General features: G+C 48.7%; 1 protein-coding gene across 4 annotated transcripts in view; it reads right to left on the bottom strand.

Moving 5' to 3' along the window:
* Positions 1 to 700: 700 nt before the first annotated feature.
* TMEM94 (transmembrane protein 94) overlaps positions 701 to 18,715 on the bottom strand; it is a 97,068-nt gene continuing 79,053 nt past the window's right edge. For all 4 annotated transcript variants that reach the window (XM_048817500.2, XM_048817501.2, XM_048817502.2 and 1 more), the window contains 15 exons: positions 18,203 to 18,420; positions 16,954 to 17,135; positions 16,602 to 16,740; positions 15,219 to 15,334; positions 13,817 to 13,916; positions 12,608 to 12,716; positions 10,995 to 11,184; positions 10,112 to 10,189; positions 9,438 to 9,523; positions 8,113 to 8,194; positions 7,532 to 7,686; positions 6,856 to 6,950; positions 5,138 to 5,231; positions 4,614 to 4,784; positions 701 to 4,301 (listed from right to left, as the gene is read on the bottom strand). In XM_048817500.2, the coding sequence (XP_048673457.1) occupies positions 4,229 to 4,301; positions 4,614 to 4,784; positions 5,138 to 5,231; positions 6,856 to 6,950; positions 7,532 to 7,686; positions 8,113 to 8,194; positions 9,438 to 9,523; positions 10,112 to 10,189; positions 10,995 to 11,184; positions 12,608 to 12,716; positions 13,817 to 13,916; positions 15,219 to 15,334; positions 16,602 to 16,740; positions 16,954 to 17,135; positions 18,203 to 18,420 (1,888 nt within the window). In that variant the 3' untranslated portion in view covers positions 701 to 4,228. The remainder of the gene's footprint in view (positions 4,302 to 4,613; positions 4,785 to 5,137; positions 5,232 to 6,855; positions 6,951 to 7,531; positions 7,687 to 8,112; positions 8,195 to 9,437; positions 9,524 to 10,111; positions 10,190 to 10,994; positions 11,185 to 12,607; positions 12,717 to 13,816; positions 13,917 to 15,218; positions 15,335 to 16,601; positions 16,741 to 16,953; positions 17,136 to 18,202; positions 18,421 to 18,715) is intronic.

Below are 18,715 nucleotides of genomic sequence, written 5' to 3'. Positions count from 1 at the left end.
GTTAGAGCACTGGGCTGGAAGCCAGAACTCCTGGCTTATCATGCAACAGTGAAACAAGTCACATCCTTATCTACATTTTCAAGGCAAGAAAATACTTCCTTCCTAATCCAGTTTGAGATCAATGTCCAGCACTGTTACAATGCTGCGGTCTTGCTGAGCAACGCATAGCTGGTGGCCCAAGCCCAGCCCTGCTTGGTCTCTACTAATCCATTTTTCTCCACTTTTCCCAGTACCCACTTGCCTCAGCTCCAGCCAGTCTTTCACCTTCCCCCTCTTGACTCCAACACCACTAAGACTCCTCTTCTCTAGCACCAGGACCGAAGTGATTCAGACATTAACTAGGCCTCACAACACAACAGCTGCTTGGCCAAGTTCACTACTAGAGTAACTGATTACTGCAGCTGCAGTTAGTACAGTGCTCTGGGATCCAGTGGAATGAGAAGTGCTAGGCAAATAGTTATTCTGCAGAACAGATGCACACAGATATGAAGTGATTTGCCCAAGGGCAACCTGCGACCCAGTGGCAGAGCCAGGAATGGAAACCCAAAGTGCCAAGCTCCTTTGACCACACTGCCTCCCACTACACAATGAATCAGTTTCTCAGAGGGGAACCAAGCTACGTAACCCCTCCCCCACAGAGCATGGAAGCTCTCACTAGTATCCACTCAACCAACTGAAAGCAAGCTCCCTCTCCCTGATGCACAGTATCAGACAATCATTTATTGCCATTCATACATTGGGTGCTTGTGTTTTTTATACAATTTACAAGTTTTAATACAAATCAAAAAATTTTTTACATACATCCAAAAAATTTTAATTTTCAATATAAAATATACACCATTTAAAAACATTTTGATGTAGGAAATTCCTTTCCAAAGCCGTGCACTCATGCCTTTCCAAAACCCTGGTTAGCTAAGAGGGGAGGAGGGGTGTGAGGTGACAAGGCCTGTACAGAGACAAAGGCGACTACCAAAAAGGCTCAACTCTAACATTTTGGCTCCATCTGAGTCAAACCAGGGAGGGAGAGTGTGGCAAGAGGGAAGTATTTTCAGAGTGATCACCACAGAAAAGGAAATCTACAAGACATGCCCCCTCTAGAAGAGAGACTGGCCAGCTCTGAGCTTTGGCAGCTGCTGCCTTTAAAATCACACTATAAAACATTTGGGGAAACAAAACAAGCTAAGATCTCAGATCCTTGAGAACAAAATTGTGCAGTTTTAAGTGCGACTCTGGCAGTGGGAGGCTTCATGTTTGTGTCTGACTCCTGTTCAAATCAGCTCAGCTTGCAAGTAAAGAGAGAGGTTTTTCCTACCTGCTAACCCTGCAAATTCACCCTGAGATCTGAAAGTCAAGCTTGGTTCTTGCTGTCTCAGGCATCACCAATTTTGCAATTTAAATAAGTGTCCATGCCAAGGCAGAATCCAGCTCACTCTCCTGGAGCTATGTCAGCCCTGCATGTCTAAAAAGAGTAAAAATAATAGAAGGCTTAGTCTAGTCTGTAAAAGGAGCAGATGTAACTGGCTACACGCAGAGAGCCACCTACTAGAGTACGAAAGGACTGGTTTTACGTTGGAACAACATAGTACAACCCCATAATGGCTGTTGATCAGAGTTCCCAGCCATCTTGAGTTGTTATCCCCAGCAGCTCTGAGCTTGGAGATGCAGACTGTAATCTTTTTAAAGTTCTCTAGTTAGCTCCCTCCAGCTACCCCCTTTGGACCTTGTCTACACTAGGCAATCATGTCTACTAGTATGTTTTAACTAACACAATGTTAGACATGATTTTTCCTTCAACCTGGACAAGTACACTTGTGTTCAAATGTGTGAACCCCAGTATTCACCAAAATAGGCCAATACGTTTTAAAAACATGCTTTGTTCCTGTCTACACTAGGTGCCAAATCATGTTTAGCATCACACTTATCAATTCACGTGTCTAACATGATACAATTTCCCAACATAACCAAGGCACCTGCTAGACTGTGCTGGAAAGGCAGAGTCTCCTTCACTTACTGTATCTGACCAAGTTCATGCTTGCAGGGACAAATTGTTAAGGCCCAGAGCAGAATGCCACCTAACCCCACCCTCCCATTCACAAAACCATACCCCAGCTATTCCAGTATATTTACTCTGACAGAGGTGCTCACACATACCCCCATTCTTCCCCCAGTACCTATTTGGGATACTGGGGCTTGGGGATGTTGCTTAGAGTCAATCATCCTTGGTTTTGTTACTGCTCTCATTGAGACACATGGCCAACAAGGGGGAGCAACAAGGAACTGGCTTAGGGGGTCTCCACCCTCCCAGTCTGTCAGGAAATGATCAACAGCTACTACTCTGCTCCAGGCCCAAGGTGACATCTGTGTTTTGTGAAGTTACTATGGAAGCACAGATGGAGCCAGGATTTGCCTGACTTGGTCTGGTCTCCAAGCCTGGGAAGGAATAAATTTCAGCACTGGGAGTGGTCTGTTAAATAGGCCCACGAATTCCAGTCTGTAGCCAGAGCCAGCACCAGCTCTGTGTAAAGGTGCAAGGTGGCTCCTGCAACCCCAGGCTTCTCTGCATTGGGACTTTTTACCACTGCTGTAGCCTGAGTCTGTGCAAATGTGCTGTGCACATAATGCCTTGCACCGGTGTGGCATGGGATAGACAAGCCCTCCCATGAAGCTCTCTCCAAGTTCAGAGGGATGCGGTCCACATGGGAGTTCCCTTGCAGTAGGTCAGGAGGTGGGGAAGCAGAATGGCACAGCTAACCCCTAAAGAACCAATTTTCCTACAACCAGAAGCCATGAGGAAAAGCTGCAAGGGTGGTGCTCAAAGGGGGGAATGGAAACATAGCTATGGGGATGGGGATATTTTGAAACACTAGTACAAAAGGACATGATCAGAGGGAATTACACTTCTGGGAAGGCAGCCAGTTCCCGCCCTGCTCGTCATTCACAATTCCAAGCAGCAGGGAGATCCTGTTGCTGGGCCTGCCTGTAAACACACCTGCTTCTAGGAAAGGCTGGGGGCCCCTGAAATCAGAGTCAGCTGCAGACACCATGCCTGGGGCAGGCAGCTTAGCTTAGCTTAGCCAGATGCATCCCCCAGCCCCCGGTCTCAGACAGGTCTGCCTAAGCAGGATGGTCACAGCGAGGGTGATCTGCATGAGTCAGTGAAAGACTAGAAATCCACCATCATGAGGGAGACAACAGTAAAGCTGCCTTGTTTGCGGCTGGCATTAAGGGAGTCTCCCCTGACGCACGAGAGCTGGCCAGGCCAAGAAGATTATCAAAGCTGGACCACTTTGGCGTGGTCCCCAAAGGGCACTCCCTGGCCCTCCTGAAGGCAGGCAGGGCTTGGGCTCTCATGCAGATAGTAGTTAGAAATACCCCTGGGGGCAGGGGAGCCTCCATCATGAGATTCAAATAGAGACTCTGCTTCCCCACTATTTGGGACCCCAGCAGGCCGCATTTGGACCATGCCACTTTCCAGTCGTGCTGCAAGTATGCCCACCGTCCACTAGAGGGCAGGCCTGACTGCCGCCAGAGACACTAGGTGGCTTCCATGATGCAGTGTGGGGCCCCAGGGAGCCTGAGCAGAGCCAGCTTTGGAGAAAGGCTGCTTCCAAACAGGAGCACTCACAGAACGGCAGGAGACTCAAGGCCCTGATCCAGGAGAGCGTAGGGAAGGGCGGCCAAGATGGGAGATGGGGAGGGCACATACATACAACATAAAATCCTTTAACAAAAGGGCAAAACGGCAGAAAGAGGGTTTTCAATGGGGATTTCTTATACCAGCAGCTCTGGATTTCCCCCCCATCAACCCCTCCCTCTCCCAACAGACTCAGCAGCCATGCCAGGGCCCTGATCTGCACAGACACAGCTGATCCTGGAGGAAGAGTCCACAAGGGGAAATTGCTTCATTTCAATGTCATTAGGGTACTAAAAATAAATAAATAAAAGGAACAGCAGCCTGCAGGGCAGCCAGAGCTCCCCGCTCCCCTGGAGTGCTGCAATGGGGTAAGGGGCCTCAAACCTGCTCCTGGGCACAGCTACAGCAGTGGCTTCTCTCTCTAAGGTCCTGTCGCTGTTTGGTGAGGGGCCCTGGCGGATCCACATGCGTAAGGGAAGCCTTGCGAAGCCTCCAGAGCAACCACTCTTGCCACGCAGGTCAAGGCTGTATGGGGACAGGAGCATATGTCCCTCACCCCACGCGGCATCTCCACAGGACTCCTGCTGCCATGGTTCAAAATGGAGAATTCATCCCCAGTTTGGTTTCAAACTGCAGCTTCTGCCTCTTTTGGTAACGGACCCGCACTCTGGAAGAGACAGAAAGGAAGAGCAGCACGTTAGGGAAGAGGGGCAAGTCCTGCAGCTCACAGAGCAACCCACCCTTGAGAACAAGGACACCCAAACGTCCAGAGCCCAAGCTGCGGGCCCTCTGTAGCCAGCCGGCCCTGCACACTGCAGCAATGCACCTGGTCCCTGCAGCATGCTGCTTACGTAATGGCATGGCCATATATTCCACATTATTCTTCATCCTGTTTCTTACGCATCATCTCAGCCCAAGAACCGGCCACGAGCTGGGGCGGAACAGGTCAGCAGGCTCCCCTCCCACTGCCGTTCCTTACCGGATTTCGTGGAGTTTGACGATCTCGTTGACAATTACCACGAGGATGAGGGAGTGGAAACCCAAGAGCCATGAGACCAGGGAGATGTGAACATCATTAAAGGTTAATGGAGAGTCTAAGTTTGTCCACAGCTTCAGATCCAGAGCCGTCTGCATCACCTGACCCAGCAACCTAATTCAATGGATGGAGACAGCAAGGCTTAGACATGCCCACATGCCTCCTGGAATCAGTGATGTAGGGCTCAGGCCCTAGTATGCCTGTTCCTGCAACATTATACAAGGTACATGCCCTTCTGCTGACAGGATCAAACTAGGACCTGCCCCAGTGCCCCGGATCCCACGCTGCTGAGCTTGTTTCCCACCGTGCTTAGCCATTTCATGGGAGTCTTTGTACAGATAGTACTGGGGTAAGTGTCCGGAGCTGTCGGGAGCCTGCTGAACTAAAGACAGCCCCTGCCCCTCCCTGCCGTATGTAATGGCAGCCCCTGCCCCTCCCTGTGCTGTTCAGCACCTGATGATACTCACACAACACCCACAGTTAGGGTCCACCATCTGTTAGTGAAGGGGCTTTTCTTCCAGAGAGGTTTGGTGCGATGGACGTGGGTGATGGATATAAACACTGAGGAGAGAGATGTACGTGATTTTAGTTGCCACCACAGATGGACGGGGAGAAGGGCTTTGCCCCAAGATCTAGGCTGAACTGAAGCGATACTGGTCTGATTCCCCAACACCCTGCCTTCCATGCAAGCATCATGAGGCGCTTCCCAAACAGCCTCACCTCAACGTGAAGCAGGCAAGAGTTACTTATGTTTTGCTGGTGGAGAAACCGAGGCACAGACCTGCCCACGGTCACTCAGTGCAGCAGTGTCAGAACCAGGCTTAGAGGCTGGTTCTCCAACTATCTGGGCTCTAACCACTGGATGACACTGCACTGCTAACATGCAGGAACCAGAGTGGGCCCCGAAAGCACGGGGATCAGCACTGAAAAGTTAAGCAAAAGAAGTGGGAGAGGCATGGGTCACAGTTAGGGGCTCCCCAGTTTAACCCCAGGCCTTCTTCAGAGGCAAGCCACAGCCCGACAGACAGATGTGGCCAGACACAGAACTTTGTGGAGTGCATGTAATGCTTTGGGGCTCAGAATTCTCCAGATTACAGCGCTTGCACCTCCTGCCCAGCAGAGGTTACCCACTTGCAACACTCCCTATTTGCATTCTTGCATTATCCTGACTGCAAGGGTTAACAGTACCAATAACTTCGCACACTTTCAGCAGAGCTCCCCAAAGAATAGCTCCACAATGCTGACTGCCTCTCTCAACACAGATGTGTGGCCCAGTGATACTACAGGTCCCAGTATGCAATGCTCTTGCCTGCATCAAGCAGCCAGAATGGTTGGCTCAAGATGCAGCACTGCATGCTGCAGTCTGTTGTGTCCAGGGGTCCTTAAAGTGGAGAATAGAGGCAATCTGTGCTATTTCATTCAGATTAGATGTAGTTCTTGGGCTCCTGGCAGGACACTAACTTAGCACTCAGTTGGGCTGCCCTTGTTCTAACAGGGAGCACAACCATCTCATGTCAGAAGCTTGGGAGAAAGCTGAAACTGAATCACAGAAGTGTATGACTGGAAGGGACCTCAATAGGTCATCCAGTCTAGTCCCCTGCACTCAAGATAGGACTACATAGCGAGACCATTCCTGGCAGGTGTTTGTCTAACCTGTTCTTAAAAATCTCCAATGATGGAGGTTCCACAACCTCCCTAGACAATTTGTTCCAGTGCTTAACTACCCTGACAGGAAGCTTTTCCTAATCTCCAGCCTAAACCTCCCTGGCTGCAATTTAAGCCTATTGCTTCTTGTCCTGTCCTCAGAGGTTAATGAGAACTTTTCTCCCTCCTCCTTGTAACAACCTTTTATGTACTTGAAAACTGTTATTGTGTCCCCTCTCAGTCTTCTCTTCTCCAGACTAAACAAACCCAATTTTTTCAATCTTTCTTCATAGGTCATGTTTTCTAGACCTTTACTCATTTTTATTGCTCTCCTCTGGACTTTCTCCAGTTCGTCCACATCTTTCCTGAAATGTGGCGCCCAGAACTGGACACAATACTCCAGCTGAGGCCTTATCAGTGCTGAGTAGAGTAGAAGAATTACTTGTCAAGTCTTGCTTACAACACTCCTGCTAATACAAGCCAAGGAAGCGTATAGTCCCCATAGTACAGAGACCAAAATCCACTGGAAGCAGATACTTACCAGTGTGCAAAACAATCAGACCCGCTGTGAGCTTCTGCGCTAAGAGGAGAGCGTTGGAAAACTCTCCAAACCAGTCAGGGGCACCATCAGCATTGCTGGGAAATTAAATTGGTCACTGAGAGTCACTGCTTAGGACAAAACTCAAAGATACAGGTGTGCTTAATGATTCAGGCTGCCTCCATTCCCCACGTATAGTTACAGGGATGGGCTCCTCCTCCTGGATCCCTGGGGGAAAGAAGTAAGAGACTGCCCCTTCCCAATGTAGGGCATGGGGAGCACAGGGAGCTGGAGAGCCAGCCTCCTCCCCATGTAGGGGAGTAGGAGTTCTAGGAATCAGAGGCAGGAAACCCAGGATCACACTGCACCAGTAGGATTTAGATAGCTTCAGTGTACATCAGGCCACACAGCAGGCAAAACATGCCGTCAGGGCCCTGCCCCAGAGAGCTTACAGTCTAGGCCCCAGGGATAGTGACAAAGAACCTGGTGGGGGTTGGGGGCTATTTGGAGGATGAGGATTTGACATACACTACCTGGGAGGCTGCTCCAGCAAAGTGGGTCCATGAGAAAGAGCAGGGAAGCAGCCCAGAGAAAAACAAAGATGGCGCATAGGGAATGCAAGGAGTTGGGGGAAGTGGGAGGATGGCAGGATGAGGTGTGTGCTGTGTCTGTTCCTCACCTATACACCATGATGGAGGAGCAGGCACTGAGGTTGAGGCTGGTGGCGTTCATCCCTTTGCAGGATTCGTGCAGCGTGAACCCAAAGCAGACAAGGCAGGAGCAGATGGTCAGGCTGAATTTCAGAAGGAAGCAGAGCAGGAAGTAATGCTGAGTCTGTGAACAGGGAGCAGCAAAAGCCAGTCAGTCATTCAGGAGACTGGCCTGGAATCAGAGGCATTTACTCCATTTCAGCCTTTCCTCCCAGCTTTCTACAGTCTCCCCTGCTCTTGGGACACTACAATAGACTCATGAGCTTGAGATGCAGCAAGGATCTCTCTGCCCCAGCCTCGATGACAGCAGTAAGAGGCTGCACCATCAGGACCCAGCCAAGGCATTGGCAGCCCCAAAAAGGACTATGGCTGCCAGGGCTTCCCTTCATCCTGTCGCCATCAAAGGATGGCAATGATATGAGCCAAGTCAACAGGTCAGAACTTGCGAACTGGGCAGCTGGAAAGCACTTGAGCCTCCCGTGACTGCTCCCCAGTCCTGGATAACCTTGGGTGGGAAGTGCAAGCTGTTCCCATCCAACACGCTTCCTACCTTTTTAGGAATGGATGTTAAATTTTTCCCAGTTGCCATGGACATGACAGAGCTGTGGGGGGGCTTGCCCAGAAGAGACGCACTGGGGAAACAGACAGAGGTTAGTCCCGATGGTGTCTCCAACCACACATCACGTCATCCGAAATAGCAGCCCTAGCACTTGAACTAAAGGAGAAGCAAATCTCACTGCCTCTAGCATTAGCATGGAAAACCTCGGCCAGGCCCCCACCCATACAAAGGGCATTTACACAGCATCGTTTGGTTTGCTAAACTCCAAATGCTCTGACAGTATATTTCTATTTTCTTAGCCCTATACCGAAGCAATCCAGCAAGTGAAAGGTTCAAATGGCAATGGGCAAGCTAACCTCCAGGTGAGTGACTGGGATACATGGCCATATCAGGGATAATCAAGCTGCAGCCCCTCTGGCTGTGCCTGATCATGAGTGCCCTCCACACACAGTGCAGCTCCAACCTTCCCAGCCACCAGGGAAGCTGTAAGGACACTGGAAGAGGTAAAATCTCCCTGCCTTCTATCAGCAAGGAGGGGAACTTGGAGGTATAAAGAACACACACACCCTCTTGCCTCCTAGCTCACAGGAGCAAGAGAAGAAAGAAGAAACATCTCTCATCCCCTTGCAGTACTCATGAGCGCAGGAGGAGAGAGGGCATATTTAAAGGGTCATTGAAGTCAGAGATGAATAAAGCATCCCTTAGATCATCCATCCCATCGCCCCTGCCAGAGCAACATTGTCACCGAAGAATCACAGCCACACACCAGACAGCCATACCAGAATTTCCTGATCTCACACTATCGTATCAAAGTGTGACCTCATGCCGCATGAGACTGTGATGCTAAACCTCCCAGCATAGTGCCAGAACAGCTTTCCGGAACTTTATGGCTCCAACTCCCCCAAAGACAGCTCCTCGAGATGAGCACCACTGCTCTCTGCATGTAGCTACACTAAGGCGGAAGGCGTGCCCTTACCACATTAGACAACACGCGTCACTAGCACACAGGAAATCCTGGGATAGACAAGGCCATTTGCAATTTTCACGTATGATAGCACGTTGAGGTGAACATCTGGGGAAACCTGTTAAAAGGGCTCCATAACAAAGGGCAGGGCTAACGAAGTCAAACCACAGACAAGCATTAACAATCTCTCAACATTTCTCCTTTCAGCCAAGGAGCTCACAAGCCCTTTACAGACATTAGTTAACCCTCACAATATCCTTGAGAGGCACTGGCAGATATTAGCCCCATTTTACAGATGGCAAAGCCACAGCAAAGGGAAAAGTATCCAGGGAGATGCCCTTGACTCACTCACCTTAGCAGCGGGTAACAGAAACAGGAGAGCCATAGGATGTCCGTGGTGCTCAGAATGGGCGGCAGCTGTACCAGGCAGGACAGGAACTGAACAAAGAACCATCACAGAGAAAGGCATGATCAGCAAGAGGACTGGGAGAGCAACCACACCCCCACCTGCTTTACCTTGTGCCCCACCCCGGTAAGCGCAGGGACAGGCTGGATTCTGCAGAGCCTGGATTACTTTGGAGATGCGCTGCAAAGCCCTGCCTGCTGCTCTGGACTGCATGGTGGCAGAGGCTAGAGACGGTCTTCTCTGGGAACAGCAGTGTCTACCCAAGTCCCCAGGCTACAAACACAGGGCAAGAGGGGGCCAAAGAACATCCCCGGCAAGAGGTTAGTTAAAACCCTGCCTACAGTGGAGAGGCAGTCTAGGCCAGGAAGCAACCAGAGTCTTATCATAGCTAGCATAGTAACTGCCCTCATCAAAGAGTGAACATAATCCTATTCATGAACAATCAGCAATGCGTGTAACTGAAACAAGTGTATTGGATACACAGGGTCCCAACCATGGGAGATGTGTAAACCCTGGAGAATGCCAGACCCCACCCTTCCAGGCTGACCCACCCAATTGGGCTACATCCTCACATACCCCCAGCTTTCCTCCCCTAAACCCCGCGAGGGCGGGGGGCTCACCTGAATGACCACCAGAGTCAGCTGGCACTGCAGCAAGAAGAGGAAACACTTGCGGATCCCGTACGTCGCATGCCTGGCCTGCAAGGAAGCACAAGCCCCCACAGGGCAATCACTGGGAGGGTACCTGCAGCAAGGAGCCCAAAGGGAGCTTATACTCACTTCACATGAAACATCCATGTAGTGATGACCTCGACCCCCCAGGAAATATTTTGGGTGGTTGAGGCAGAGTCTCTGGCTAGTATGGGGATGGTGGGACAGGAGAGGAGAGGGTCTCCAGCTCAGCTATGGAGGATGGTAGGGGTGGAGGTGCAGAATTAAGACTGAACCTGAACCTCTGCAAACATCTTTGCCTTTCCAGGTTTAATGCTAACTTTGCAGTAAAGGCTTTTCTGCCTGGAGAGCTCCATAAGCACGTTCCTTACTCATTTTACTAAAGTCAGAATCCTGGTGCCACAACGCACTCCCTCCTCCCATTGTCCTGCTGCATCTTTGAGTAGCAGAGCTTTTACACCTGTCAGAGAACTCACTTCAAGGTCTCACCATAGACCCAAGACTATTTGCTGTGACATTCTCATGCTGACTGCCTGGCTCTCCCATGTCTGACATGCTTCACTGGAAAGGGAGAAGTCAGGTAGAATAATATCTCTTTGATGCTGGCCAAGCTGGGTATCAGCAGAGAGTGCTATGGATGTCGTTCACAAAGGGGCTGAAGAAGCTGAATGGGAGGCAGCACCACTGCTAAAATGGCCACATAAGACTCCTGCTTTGCTCTCCATGACAGACAGGTAGGATTATTAGGACTGGAAATCTTTACAGTCAGGCTGTGATTTTGGATGAATAGACAGACCATCGGCGAACCAAAGGGGGAATGTAGCAGACTCACCTGTTCTATAAGTCGGATGATACTGATGCTCTCTTCCTGGTGGAAGGATAAGGAGCAGGGCAAGCTGTTGAGCTGGCCTGAGAGCTGCAGGGGTGTAAGGTCATCTGAGACTTGTGTCATGTTAGTGCTTGTGGCGTAGCCAAAAGTCTCCCAGGAGCAGCGGGATGGATAGAGGGGATCCAGCGCTATGCTGCACAAACAACAGTGCAATGGTAAGGCAAGGCACCACCGCATGCGGAGAAAACCGTGCTTACACTAAAGATCAAGTACACAACATGTATCCACAGCATATGTAATGTGTGAATATACATCACCTATGGCTCCCTGTGAGAGTTTCAAAAGCACCTAATGGATTTTGGAGCACAAGTCCCACCTTCTTTCAATTAACACCAAGATTTTCAGAAGTGACTCAGGATTTTGGGTGCCTCAGTTCTGGGGACCCAATCTGAGGGCCCAGGGTTGTAAGAGATGGGTGCCCAGCACTTCATAAAAATCAGGCTCCTTGATGGGGTCTCATGTGATGACTCAAGGTCACTTGTCAACTCTGAAACATCTTGACCTCAGTCTACAATTGATCTGACTAATCATCATGGGAGGCAGATCAGCCAATGACAAATGCAGTCTTACACTCTCAGTTTAACAGCCTGACGCTCGAGGAATCTTTGGTCAATCTTTTATCAACAGTGCAAGAAGTAATACCAATCTATTCATTGGTAATGCAATGGGCTGCAAAATGCACAAGTAATGCAAAGCGCACTCTTTGAAATGATCCTTGATACTATAAAATGTCCAACCTGCGCAAAGCAGACAGGAAGTAATACCGATACACTGCTGCCAAAAACGACTCTCACAGGTACAACAAGTTTACAGAAACAAAGGAGTAGATAAAATGTTGTAATTTTACCTTGGAGACATTATGGTATCTGCATGAAAGGAATTGGTGTGGCAAGAAAATTGATATAAAAACAAGGTACATCATTATTTTTCAGAATGATGGTAGTAAATTTTACCCTGTATTTGTAGTTTTTAAAACAGTGTGCTCCTAAGTCCTTTAGGCTCTTTTTAAAAAGTATCCCTTCGATCTCTAACAAATATTTAACATGTATATATCCTCTGGAACACACAGAAATCTGGCCTCAATTTAGACAGAACATTTATATGCAGACACCCAGCTGAGCACATGCATCTATTTTTGCAGCATTTACACAGAAAGCTCCCCAGTTTTTTGTAAAACACATGTGCAGAAGTAAGCATACATCTCCCAAGTGCACAAGTATGGAAATTTCCACAGACGAGCCTGCCTTGTATAGTGTAGGTCAGGTGCTTTCCACACATACCTTTAAAAAAGTGGGTCCAACTCCCGTTCCAAATAATTTATTCCCACAAACTAAGATACACTATTAAATTGACTAGTATCATTGCCAGGAGACATGGACAATCACCCCACCCCAAGATAGGTGGTTTCAAAAACCTCTCATGGAAGAAAAAACAGGCTGGTGCTAATGGAATACACCAACTGTGAGCAGTGCAATCCGCTGTTTCCTCAGACACACGTGCAGCGCTGTGTTGCTGACCACCAGCCAGTTTGAGGAGTTCAGACCCGGCTTTCCCACCTGATGTCACTCTGCAGGAAGAGGCAGCTGTTCCGCAGGTTCGCAGAGCTCCCCAGACAGCAGGTCACCTCTCCATACTCCTGCATGATCTTGATCATCTCGCACATGGCTGCGAGAGAATGACAAAGAGAGACTTAATGCCTTACCGTACCATGGACAAACCCTGGCACAGCAGCATTTTAAATCTCCTCTCACCCTGATTTCATTTCTGGAGACAAACAATCAAACCTGTTAAAGGTTACCAGATCAATACACCTCCAGACTGCTCTTTGGAACAGAGTCCCTCAGACAACAAAGGCTAAGCCCATCAGCTTTTTGACCTTAAAAATATATGATTTGAGGTTAAAAGATATTGCCCCTCACATTTACTAGGAATTCCCCAATGAATTATAAACCAACATCAAGAACAGACCCTCCAGAACAGATCTCAGAAGCCTTATTTTAACTGTCCAAACAAACCCCTCTTCTTCCCACACTGTGTTCCCCCACCAGGAAGCTCTATGATCTAGCCTCCAATAAAGGGAAGGCAAAAATCATCCTCTCACTTCACTAAACAGTCTAGTCATTTCAGGACAGGGGTATGCAATCCAATCCTAGCTCAGCCTATGCCTTTGGAAAGAAATAACTGTTCTCCTGGCACCTTATGCACCTGCCCGTGGAGGGAAGGGGTGGAATTCTGATCCAGAGCTGCTCCAGTGCCATTTGAACCTTTGCCTCTTCTGCCTGGGGCACTGTTCCTTGAGATTGCAATTAACACGGACTTGGCCGTGGAGCACAAAGGCCTTGTTAAAAAATGTCTGGGAAATCATTTAAAATAAGGATTTTATAGAGACTTTCATGCAAGATTGAGTCACTTTACCCACATTCACAAGGAGCTTTATCCACATTTTACAGATGAAGGAACTAAGGCACTGAGAGGGGAAGTGATATAAACAAAGTCATGCATAAAGCTAGTGGCAGTCAGGTAGTCCACTAATAGCACCTGCCATAGTAGGAAATGACTTCTAGGAAGTGATTTCTGAGCCATGTAAGGAAATGATCTCTGGCCCTCAGCACATAAGACTGCAATGGAGGCTCATTCACCCAGAATTCCCCTCCCAGTTTGCTACAGGGTCTCCCCACCCCTCCATGCTCTCATGACCCACAGCAACTATCTGGAAATGTTTGGCAGCTGATGTGTGGGACAGGCCCAGCCCAGCGGTCACTTACTCTCTGAGGTGCAATCGGTAAACAGGGGCACCAGCAAAGGCACGTTGTCAATGTTCTGCAGGTGAGGTCTCACCTGGTGGATCCCTCGAGGAAGTTTGGCCTTTAGAGAAAGAAGAGCGAGATTAAGATGGGAGGAGAAAATTGTAAATTAATATCAAGGTGGTGAATACAGCCCCCCAACTCCTGCACTCAGATCTCTGTGGGGCAAGATTCCTGCGATTGCAGGATCGAGCATAAGTTGCTGTCTGTCCACTGTGGAGAGAGCTTGGCTTTCCTAAGAGAGTATAAAACAAGGCTCCCGCTGAAGTGTTATTTTGCAGTTCACATGCTGATTGGCCCATGCTCTCCCCCATGATTTACTATTTGCCCTTTGCAGGTGCAGCATGACCCAGCAGTGGTCAGGGATTTAACTAGCGTTTGACCATCCAGCCAGAACACTAGTTCAGACACTGCATTAGGAAGAGACTGAATCCTTCAGTTCAACCTGGAACGCCAGACCAGGGAAACCAACTGAGTGAAGAGCTAGAGCTAGCTCTTCCCGGGCAAGAGAGAGAGAGGTTGTTTGATGCAGCGGGAGGGAGAAATGAACATGAAAAAAGGAATGAGGGGGAATGGCTCCAGTGGGAGGAAGGGGATATAGACTGAGCCAGTGAGAGAAGGGGACTTCCCCCATGCGAGTTTTTGCATGTCTGAAGGCCAAGCTCTTTGGGACTCTCTGCTGTCTCCTAGTGTGTGAGTGCGTGGGGAGTTGGGGTGGGGGGGGGATGGTGGGGAGAAGGGGGAGGTATTTCATCCGCAACTCTGCTGAAATTTAAGAAGATAAGTTTTCTTTTTCTAAATAGCGGCCTACAGGAGTGGTTTTAAATTTGTGTCTCTACGAGGCCAATAGAAGCTACGTGCCATCTCCCAGACTTATGAGAGCCATCAGGCCTTCTGCTGCAGAGGAGCAGCATTTCCAAGTCATTGATCTGCTATGACAGCCTGCTCTGCCCAAGATTGGGAGAGGGGAGAAGTGTTTTCTGCCAGCACAGATCACCACCCACTCCCCCTCACATATACTTGGAAGAGGAAGGGTAGGGAATCCAGACAGAAAGAGACAAGCCTTGTTTCTCCTCACATCCTCCTGAGCAGTTCTGTGTATGGTCATCTCAACTCCTTAATCACCTAGCACTCTTAAACCTTCTCACTGAAGAAGGAAGAAGAGCTTGCAAAGGGGCAAAACTGAACTACTTAGTGCTGGGGGTTGTGCGGATCCTTGATGTGAAGCTGGGAAGAATCAAGAGACACAACACAAACCAATTAACAAACAAGGCTTACTTGAGTCTGGTGCTCCTGGAAAGCACCGAGGTGTTGTTCTTAACCAGAGAGTCAGTGTGGTGTGGAAAAGGAAAGATACACTCACCCTGTTGCAGTCCTCCAAGAAGCTGGGGATATCGCTGTCTGTTGGCTGAAAGCTGATGAGATCCAAGTGCCCTTCCTCTTCCATCAGCAGCAGGCCTTCCACATCATCTCGAGAGACTGAAGCGGAGAGAAAGGCAGCAGTAAAAATAAGCACAGCCCTGTCTACACTGCACCATTTCCAGCCACATGCCCCTGCAACACACACAGCACCTTCACGTGGAACTGTGGAAGCCTGAAAACACAAGCCCTGATTTTCTAGGTTAGCTGCAGTCAGATCCCACTCAATTGTTTCCTAAAATAAAATATTTTTAAATGACTAATCTGCTCAGAGGCAGATGCATGAGCCTAGTCTCTTTAATCTTTTGATACATGATCGCTCTTCTGGCTCTGCTTCCTTTCTCCTCTTCTGGGGAGAGACTGGAGAAATCACATCTAAAGTGAGGAAGAAGAGCAACTTTCAGTCAAGAGACAGACCCACGGGATAAGTCCAACACTGCAAAAAAAAAACAAAAACAAAAAAAAACAAAAAAAACCCACTCTGCGACATTGAGTCTCAGAACCTAGGTCAACTGACTCAGGCTTGCGCTATGGGGCTAAAAATAGCAGTGTAGACATTCCTGCTCTGGCTTTGAGACCCACGCCCCTCACCAGGTTCCAGAGCCTGAATTCCAGCCTGAGTAGGAACACCTACATTACTATTTTTAGCCCCACAGCGCAAGCCTCACTCAGTCAACCTGGGCTCAAACATGCCCTCAACAACTACATCCAGGCTATAGCAAAAACTGGAACTGCCAATGCACAACTCCACAGTAGGCTATTGCATACACTATTATGATAGTTACGTGCACAACAGTGTGCGTGCACCCAGCTCCCATGATTGTGCATGCAACTGCAGTAAGCATGTGCACAAATCAGCAGTTTGATTCCTAAATGGCCCCGTGAGTGCCAGAATTACCATGACTGCACGGTACTCACACACACATTCAGGTTTGGTCTCACAGGTCTAACAAGTCAGGGCTAGATTAAGTACAGGGTTAAACAGGCCAGTCTTGGAAACAGTGAGGACCATTTGAGTAGCTTCCTAAGACCACAGTAGCGTATTTTCTTCAGGGTTATCAGTGTAGGTTTCACTGTGTTATGTACTTTTATACATGTGCTGAAGGGAGAAACTGGACAGCTCATCCTTACCAGATTCCTGGTTTCATCCTTCAGTGGGAGCCACCTAGTCACATCCCCTAACTGGCAGCTGTGGCGAGAAGCCACAGAGTCACAGCAACCGGAGCATCCTATCTTGCTTACCATACACCACATTCATTAGCTACAGGCAGATACACCCTGCCTCTGAATCATACAACCACCTTTCCTAGAGGGAAAAATCTCTCACCCTGATTCAGGTCATCATGCAAAGAACCTGCATGGCTCGGGCTGGAGGGAGGAATCTCTGACCCGGGCACATCTCCGTTGGGCGTTAAGGATATGTGGCAGTTCCAGCCAGTCTCAAGACCCATCTTTTCAGCAAAGACCTGGGGGAGAGCACACAAGATTTTACAGAGCTGATGCAGGGACCAGTGCTTTGGGGTCAGTACCTACAGATGCCCCCTGACAAGCATATGCCACTGAGACCTATTAGGCAGCTGGGTAGGGTTACTCTCAGATTGTATGGGGATGAACTCTTCAGTCAGTCAAGGCAGGGGCCATGCAAGTTCAGAAAGGGATACAGCAGAGGTGTAGCCTACCTTGCTCTTGAGCTCATCTTCCAGGGAAAAGTAGACAAAACGAATACAGGCACTGACCAGCCCATCAATGAGGCGGACAATGTCAAGTCGGGCCTGGTACTGGGACGAGACCATTCCCATGAAGATCTGGCCACTCAGAGCCTGAATACAATCCTCCTTCTCCATCACTTCCCCGATCCCTTCTTCAGACATGCAAGCAACACGCAATCACATTGAGACACAAACAACCACACGTGTGCGCACACACAGACACAGATTACGAGACATGACCACGTGGAGATAGGCACCCATATGAACAGAAACATGCAGACACACATGTACAGATGGACAGGTGGATAGACACCCATTTACCCAAACACACACAGTCACCAAAGGAGTTTCAAACACCCCAACATACAGCCGAGAACACAGTGCAAAAACACACACAGCATGGGAAGGAAGAAAATAAAACAAAGAATGCTAGTCAGTTACAAGAAAGGGGTGGGGAGGGCACAGTACATGTGCTGCATAATGTACACATATGCATTTTAAGTACATCATACTATGCTTAAACAACACAGCAAGTGTCTGGTGGAAGTGGACAGCCATGAAACTGAAGGGGAGTTGATCTCAAGTAATTGGATCAAACAAGTTCTCTCTAGGGACGCTGTAGTGGCTCCAGAAAGACCTGTTAAGGATTTAGACTGACAGGATTCCTTCACCAGATCAGGCTGTGATTAACGTGACCTTGATGCGGTACACAGTAAGGGATCCTGGTGTAGCATGAGAAATTGTACAATGAAACATTGTATAATCGCTAATTATGCCTCCCAACTCCCATGTGAAGCCATGTTACCTCATTTTACAGAATGGGGAACTGAGGCACATCGGGGTTAGCGCCGCAGTTTTCCAAAGGAATCAAAGGGAATTAGGCACTTCCTGACTCCTTTGAAAAACCCATCATAAGTAACTTGCATAAGACTGCACAGATGCAAAGTCAGGAACAGAACATAAAGAGTCCTGAGTCTCAGTCCCCTGCTTTAATAAATTAGACCACCCTCAAGTGTAACTATTGTCTTACAAATTTAGGTAATTTTATGATAGAAATACACTTGCCAGCAGCATAAGTAATTATTTCCCTTTAAGAGAATGCTTAGATCTCAATTTCCAACCACTGCTTTGGAGAGCAAAGCTGCTACCGCTTTAGACCGATTGGGAACTAGAGACCCAGCTCAGCAATACATCCCACAAGAGGAGGAGAGAGACGTACCATCAGAACTCCAGCTGTTCCTTCTGCTGCTCTGTTTGATGGGTGTAGTCCCAGGAAGGTCACAGGATGTGAAGATGGCATTCTGTCCAGGGACCTGCACCAGTTCTATGCACTTGCCATTGAGCTGGGAGGACAAGGCACAGTGCATTGGCTTGTATGCAAAGGCAGAGCAATAGCCTGAGAGACATGCTCGCTGGTAGAAATCCAACACTTTCTTCCTACATGGAAGACACAAGATAATACCAAAAGCTATCAGAGGCATGCTGCCATTCTGACACCAGTATAACCTCTGGGAGCTCAGGGCTGGAGGAAATCACCAATGCAAGTTTCCTGGACCACTCCCTGTAAGTTTGTTTCTAACACTGATCAGAGATCAGGTTTCAGAGGAACAGCCGTGTTAGTCTGTATTCGCAAAAAGAAAAGGAGTACTTGTGGCACCTTAGAGACTAACCAATTTATTTGAGCATGAGCTTTCGTGAGCTACAGCTCACTTCATCAGATGCATACCGTGGA

Source organism: Caretta caretta, chromosome 14, assembly GCF_965140235.1.
Source record: "Caretta caretta isolate rCarCar2 chromosome 14, rCarCar1.hap1, whole genome shotgun sequence".
NCBI lineage: Eukaryota > Metazoa > Chordata > Testudines > Cheloniidae > Caretta > Caretta caretta.
The sequence above is the reverse complement of the archived record's forward strand: the minus strand, read 5'-3'. Positions and strand labels throughout refer to the sequence as shown.